Raw genomic sequence first — 7,763 nt, 5'->3', positions numbered from 1 at the left:
TTAAAACTTTCCTTTTTGATAAAGCTTCTAGTTAGAGCGGCTCAGGTTATCTAATGTAGAAAGTGTTTATAGATCAGTGCTTTTTTATGTGTCCTTGAACCTCCAGTCAAAGTTTTTCCTCTCCACTGCCACTGTATGCTGTTCAGTGGGAGGGATTGCTGCAGAATCAATGGCTGGTTTTTCGCAGGTTGAAACTCCTCTGATGATCTGATTGAACCGTTTCTATAAACTGATGTGTTCTGGCCTGGAGCTCCAGAAATAAACTAATTAGAATAAAGAGATTAAATAAACGTAGAATTCTTTATCCATCTGGAGGTGGATGATTTTATGCAGTTATGGTCCATATATGGAGTGAGCACGGGTTCTGTTTGCCGGGTCGGCCGGCCCAAACTCACCTCCTCTCTTCTTCTTGGCAGCGGGTTCGCAGTCGGCAGCGATGGGGAAGGCGTCCTCCTCGATGGGTCCGCACTCTGTAGAGACCTCCACCACCGTCTCCATCATCACGTCCTCAGCTGGAAGGAGACACAGCGCCATAGAAACAGAGATTACAGGATGCCTCAGCTGCTCTGTTGGACCCAGCTCAGGCTCTGCTGCGTCCGGATCAGCCTGGGTGGTTCTGTTCATGATGAAGCGGACCTCTCGGACCGTTTACCTGTGCTGCGCTCGCTGTGGAGGCCTCCAGGAGACTCCATGTGGAGCAGAGCTTCTGCCGCCTCAAAAGTCTTGTCGAAACACACCATGTCGTGGCCGCTGATCTCCACTGAGGAAGAGAACCAGACGGAACCGGTCAGAACCGTTCAGCCGCTGCCTCTTTCAAATGTTTACTTCCTGGTGTGACTCTGGGTTCCTCCCTTCCCGTTTCCTCTGACCGTCCTGCTCCGTTCCTGCCAGCAGGGGGCAGCCTGAAGCCAGAACTCACCGGACTCTGCCACCTCCGTCACCACCTCCTGCTCCTCAGCCACGTCCTGCATCAGGTACGTCCCGTCGTCGTACACCAGGACCTGGGCCGAGTAGCACTCCTCCACCTGGGCGCTGGGCACCTCCTCCACGATGACGGCGGGAGAGCCCTCCTCCTCCTGCACCACCACCCCCTCCTCCTCTTCCTCCTCCACCATGATCACCGCCTCTCCATCCTGCTCCACCACCTCCTCCTCCTCTTCCTCAGCGGGCTGCGGCACAAAGCGGACAGACAGGAAAAGGTTTTGTTTCTGCAGCCGCTCTGACATGAAGTCTGGGACTTTTCTAGATTCCCGGAGGAGCAGCTGGAGCTGAAGCAGCTGCAGTTTCCTCCTCCTGAGCCTCCTGCCGTCAGAGGAGCAAACATCCCACTGGATGTTCAGTCACTGAGGAATGAAAGCTCCCCCTGTTCAGCCCTCAGCTGGTTAATAACCCATTAAGAGCAGCTTTAGCTCCGCTGGAAACTGGTGGAAAACCAGTCAACTTTACAATGAATCAGTTGAGTTTAGAAGGAATCGGCTCTTCTATAGTTAGAGGCTGCAAAAATCAGGACAATAATCAGAATCAGCTTATTCTCTGGTTCAGCAGCTGAGGCGCTGCTGCTCCTTCCATCTCACATCTACTGCGTGGTTTGTTCATAAACGCCTCTTAGAAGCTCAAACTGAGGCTTCTCTAACATCCATTATCAACATTAGGCGGGGTGGGGGTTCCCACGCACAATATTTAAAAAGACTATGGCAGCCATTGAGTACAAATTCACATGAAGAGATGAAGTCGCCTGCGTCTATTTCACTGAGAGTTTTATTTTTCCCACACACTTTGAATGCATCATAAACCCCTCCTCCAAACAGGATTATTTTCTCGCACTCTACAGCAACTGCTAAACTAAACATGGCGACAGCAGGTGCTTCAGCTGAGCGATATGCGGCAGCGGTTTGGATTTCACGCCGCGGACGTCAAACGAAAGGCCATCATTTTTAGGATGCGAAAAAGAAAAAGGAGTATAAATTTATTCCACCAGCTAAAAAGTAATCCGCTGCAAAAGGAGAATGATGTAAACTCTGCATGTCAGCGTCTCCCTGCTCACCAATTAAAACAATCAGCTGTGAAGCCGATGGCGTTGGCCTCGTGTTTGAAGAAGCGATCCCGTATGAGAGAAACAGGAAGCAATGGAGGGAAATCACAGACGATATTTAGGACGTATCTAAGTGTTGTTTAGATGCTCTAATACCAGATGTGATGTTCAGATGTTTTACTAATGCCCAGCAGGTAAAGATCAGTGATAATAGATGCTCTGGTTTCTGGACAATATTTCCACTTTTGGTTTTTTGGGAGCTGAGGTCATTTTTTTTTTTATTCTGCATCAAAGAGCCTTTTTTATTTTCCATTTTATCTAGTATCGTGTGTTTTAGTTTCCATTCCTGTTTGGTTGCTGGGATCTTGTTAAAGGTCTAATTCTGACAGCCAAAGACAGAATGTGGCAGAAAAGCTTTGATCTGGTTAAAATCTTTTCAATTTAAAACCAAAAGGTTTGAATGAGTAGATGTATTGTTTTTGAAGGTAATTTAAACATAAGGTGAGATATAAGGTGATTATAGCCCAATTATATTGTGATGTTTGATTATCTTCATATCGTCCAGCTCTAGATCTAGAAACAATTAGACAACTTTTGTTATTTTCTAAACACAGAGTGAACAAAAAACTACATTTTGTTTCCTGCAGCTTTCCAAACAGTAAATGAACGTTTCCATTTTTGCAAAAAAATGCATTGATCTGGAAGTTCAGAGCATCTATGGAGAGTTGGTGCATTCTGTTATCAGTGACGGACGATGCAGAGCAGGATTGATGTAACGGAGGTCTGAGCGGATTTTTCTCTTAGCCCGCCTCTGTCTTACGCCGCCTCCCACAGCACGGCTGCTACTTTTGTTGTTTACATCCGTCTGAAGCGCTCCACAGCTTTTTAAACAGTCAACAGTGGCTGGATTTAAGAAACGACATTTAGTGGCCGTAGCTCCAGCAGCGCTGGCGGTGGTAGATGCAGGATCCATGCCTGATCTGTAGCTTTCTAATCAGACTAGTTTGTGTATTTGTTCGGAGCTGTACGAAAACGCCGCCTTCAGGCGCAGACATCTTGTTAATCCGATTAATCAATTATTTAAATATTCATCAGCTGATTTAGTAGTGGGTTCCCACAGCTTACGGCGAGTTAGAACCAAGACTTTGTAAGACTTTTTAATGTCGAGACCAACAGCGAGAGATTTACCCAAACATTTATTGAACATAAACCATTAGTGTCTGGCCCAGTAGAAATGTTTCAAATGCTGAAAAACTTTCAATAGAGGAAGAAATCTAAAAGCAAATAACAGATCTATTTTAACAACTACTTTGTTTCGTTCCCGACTCTATAGCTCTGCTTTCATCGCAGGCGAACCGTCAAACATCATCCAGAGGTTTGTAGCTGCTGCTGGTGATGTGGAGGCGTTGCAGAGAGGAGGGAGAACACCTGCTGCTTTGATAATGACGCTTCGCACGTTTGACTCCACTGCTTTGATTCCCACCGTGTCTCATCTACATTCTCTGGTTCTGGTTTTAGCCAGAGAGATAGAAGATTTCATTATTTCACACTTCCCCATGTTGTCTTGATAAAAAGTTAGCGGTGCATCATCCCAAAAAGGTCCAGCAGCAGCATGGTTCTCATTGGTTCCGCTATCGGAACGGAGCAAGTGTTACAGCCACAAATATTGTTGTTTTTACGGCAATAGTGGCTGGTTTTTGGGCAGTAGGCAGACAGGAAAGGGAGAATGAGAGGACCAGAGGTCGGACTAGAACCCAAGTCGGCCACATCGAGGGCCTCCGTAGATGTTTTTAGTGGAGAATTCGATGCCTTTAAGACTTTTTAAGGATCCATAGGAACCCTGTAGTGATCTATTAATGGTTACCTGGAGTACAGAGACTATAAAACATGCCTTTAGCATGCCTCTAAACTTATTATGGAAAAATAGTTGTAAAAAAAACATATAAACATTTTGCATTTAAGATAAACTTTCTAACCTGTCAATCTGCTCCAGAACTCCTGAACTTTTAGTTTTATCTGGTTTAATTTCATTAAAATATCTTCATTAATGAAGCTTTGTCTATATGATTCTTAATGACTTCATCCAAACAGTAATGGACAGATTAATCAATTAGCTAAATAAAGGTTAGCTGCAGCCCTGCTGTGGGATCATTTTCATGATTGTTGGTCCCACAGCCTGTGTTCCTCCATCCACTCTGCTACCGTCTGTGGGTTCATTGTAGCCGGCTGCTAGCTGTGTTAGCCACTAACCCAGCTTATCGCTACCCCATCCACTCAGCCAGATATTCATCCGGGTCGCCCTTGATTTTAATTTGGAAAAAACCCTAAATTACATTATCCCTCCCTAAAAACAGTAAAGAAAACACTACACTAAACGCTTTAAAGGTTAATAATTTATTTCTTGAGGAAAAAAATGCATTAAATTCCTTTGTTTTATCACTCTGTGACCATCTGTACTAGAAATGGGATCCTACGCTACCTTCAGCAGCTAACTGTATCAGCTTTGGATTTAAACATAAATCTAGTCCAAGTAGATTTTTATCTATTTTTTCCTTTCTTGTTATCCTTCTAGTATAAAGTGCGTAATGGTGAGATGGATATATATGTGCACAGAGGAGCTCATGGTACGAACGGCGTAGTGACTAGGCTAACCCAGCTAGCATTGTTTGCAGCAGCTGCCCACCATGATCCTCTCCTACATCCTAAAACTGGAGCTTAGCGGTTCTAACTCGCTGGTTTCTCAGCTCTAAGCTTTTCTGTTTAGCATCTGCTGCTTGACAATAGATCTAATATTGTGTATAAATAAATTCATGTAATAAAGGCAGCACAGCTGATTTATTCAGCGACGTCACCCGGTCTGAGTTAAACGGGAAAAATCTGATTATTTAGTCAAACCAAACGACCTGCTGCTTCATCTCACTGAGCCTCATAGAGAGTTAATCATTAGATCATCGGATGGAGACTCAAAAGCTTCCATAGTGCTGAAAATCTGCTAATGGCTCCTTTAAGCATCATAAGCTAAGCTAATAGCTTTTAGCATCAATGCAGATATAAAAGCAGATATTTATCCAGGACACGATAAACAATGTAATGATGGTTCTAAAGGTAATTAAAGCATGACACTATAACTCCTGCTGGCCGCCAGTTTGACGGCTGACATTTTACCCAATCAAATGCAAGAGTAGTGATGATGTCATCGACTGAAATAGACCTAGTGTGCCATATTGAGGATCGCACGCCTTAAAACAGGTCTTATAGATATATTTTAAAGGATGTATTTTATGCTATTATTTTTTTTCTAGATTTGTATTAAAATAAATCAGTAAAATAAATAAAACTGTTTTATTAAACAGGTTCAAAGTTACAATTTTATTTACAGAAACCGACTGATTCCGCCCAAACATTTTCACATTAATGACAAACATCATATTATTTTTTTTGTGCTCTTGGCGCTGTTTTCTTTTAGCGTTTTCGCCAACGCTGCTCTTCATTGGGGGAGGGTCTTGGTACGCAGCTGTTTCAGCAGTTCAAGGATAAAATCTCTGCGTGAGACGGTGACGTTCAAGCAGCTGCTGAACAAAACCAATGCGTTTATAGCTGCCATGGCCAGGAGATGGTAACATCCAGCCACAGACCGCCTTCGCTTTTACAGAATCCTTTCTAATCCTGTGATCCATCCAGGCAGACCTGTGTGTGATCTGGTTTGGCTTTGGGCCGCTGAGTGGACCGGCTGAGGTGTGGGCAGCGCCATCCTAACCTGGAAGAAAAGTTTCCCCACCGTCTGATGAGTCACTGATATGTTTTTCTTGGGGTGGTTGATCATCCTCCGACTCGCTGTCAGAACCTGAGCCGCTTCCTGCCGACCAGTGGTCATCATCTGTGTCTGTTGTAGGGGTGTAAATAATAATAGTTTTGTATCGATGCATCGATCCAACCGGTCTATTTTTATCCATTTGCTCCTGGTCGTAATTCTCCTCCCGTACTGCGGTGGCGCTATACCTATTCTGCCCTCCTATCTCGCTTCCTGGTTATACTCTTACAGCAGTGTGTTGCAGTGAGCTTGACGCAGACATTTATGCTCAATATTGAAGCGTGTTCTGTGCTACACGCTGTGGGTCTAGATACGGCCGAGGCGGCGAGGAAGTGGAGGCGAGTTTAGTCCGACGGAGGGACACGAGGGCCAAAAAGAGCGGAGATCCAGGTGGAAAAAGGGTCCCAGCGTCAGGGGACGTCTGGAGCCGAGGTATTGCATTGCACTGATTTTGAACAGTATTTTTAATGCAAAGCCTTTCAGAATCTATAACACCAGGGCATTATTATTTTTCAGTGAATGAGGTTTTAACAGGAATAGGTGGAGTGCAACTTTTCTACTTCAGTTATTTGTTGTTGTTTCTCAAATAAAATGCATTACGATGTTACAGCTTTCATTGATTTAGTTCAAATTTGAACATTGTCTAGCCTGTAAGGTTAAAAATAATGAACCAATTAACTGAATCGTATGGTGGTGTATTCTTGAGAATCAAAAATAATCGAAACGTTGGGTCAGGAAATCGATACTGAATCGAATCGCCATGATGGATGTGATATACACCCCTACTCTGTTGGAAGCAATGTTAGTTGCTAGGCAACAGCTTCAATCTACCGGGGGAAGAAATTGCATTGTCAATCATCAAAGTAAAGTTAACCATATGTATTTTTTACCTTTTTATTTACTTAAAAAACAAGGTGAAAACGAAGGAAAAACAGAAAAGTCAGTTAACATGAGCAACATAAGATTAATGGAAATAAACTTCTTTTACTTTAAAATCTCAGAACCGTCAACATGACGGTAGTTCTAGCATTAACTATAATATGATACGATAGAACACAGCCTTATAAAATGTTTTATGGTTTTTGGGTTTAATGCTTTTTAGATTTCTTTGTTAAACTGCTTCTCTGACATCATCATGGGTCATGCTCAGATTAGTACGGAAAAATAGAATTAAACCATGTTTATCTGCATTTCAGTTGTTTATTTCATAACCATACACCATAACGTTAACACGAAAGGAAAACTTTCAACTTGAAAAGACACGGTAGTTTATTAAAACTCGTTATTTTTGGGGAGAGAGTTTTCGTCTCTTTTATAAAGTCAAATGTGAAGTAGAACCCTGGATGAGTTCCTGTGGACAGAGAAGGAGAGTCTCTGCTCCAACATCAGCAGCTTTGAGCAGAAACCATACGAGCGACGTTTCAATTTTAGCTCCTAACACTCCAAACTCTGGGCAGTTAATGATGGAGTCAATTTCACGACAACAAGACGTTTCTGGCAGGAAATGAGATGAGTTTCTCAACCAATTAAACATTTTTAAAGAAATGGAAACCAAACCAATTTAAACTTTTGCTCCAATCATCATCAACGCTCCACCCAGAGCAGCTCGGACTGCGTCATCCAGTCACCCAGAACAGAATTGGCGTGAGAGAAAAGCATCAGACTCACCTGCTGGGACTCCTCCACCACAGTAACATACTCCACTAGGTTTCCTCCTCCATCTGACACCACCACAGAGTTCATCACTCATTCCTGCCAAGAGAGGAGCAACAAGTCAGGAGGAGGAAAAGCTCCATCGGATATCAGAGATCTGATTGTTCCTTATGTTCCTAACAGAGCACTTTGCTACCCCTATTTCATCATTCTGCTTCATTCTATCTCTATTCTCCCACTCTGCAGAATCTGTTAGTTCAATCTCTA

The 7,763-nt window shown here is 43.3% G+C and overlaps 1 protein-coding gene across 1 annotated transcript in view; it reads right to left on the bottom strand.

The window, feature by feature from the left end:
* Positions 1-7,763, bottom strand: part of LOC107097354 (ETS-related transcription factor Elf-2-like) — a 12,403-nt gene that overhangs the window by 3,215 nt on the left and 1,425 nt on the right. Inside the window, exons 2-5 of the mRNA XM_015394481.1 lie at positions 7,512-7,595; positions 920-1,169; positions 653-760; positions 396-512 (exon numbers count right to left, since the gene is read on the bottom strand). Coding sequence (XP_015249967.1) covers positions 396-512; positions 653-760; positions 920-1,169; positions 7,512-7,586 — 550 coding nt within the window. The 5' untranslated portion in view covers positions 7,587-7,595. The remainder of the gene's footprint in view (positions 1-395; positions 513-652; positions 761-919; positions 1,170-7,511; positions 7,596-7,763) is intronic.

The sequence above is a fragment of the Cyprinodon variegatus genome, unplaced genomic scaffold (genome assembly GCF_000732505.1).
Source record: "Cyprinodon variegatus isolate N-32 unplaced genomic scaffold, C_variegatus-1.0 Scaffold687, whole genome shotgun sequence".
Lineage (NCBI taxonomy): Eukaryota > Metazoa > Chordata > Actinopteri > Cyprinodontiformes > Cyprinodontidae > Cyprinodon > Cyprinodon variegatus.
The sequence above is the reverse complement of the archived record's forward strand: the minus strand, read 5'-3'. Positions and strand labels throughout refer to the sequence as shown.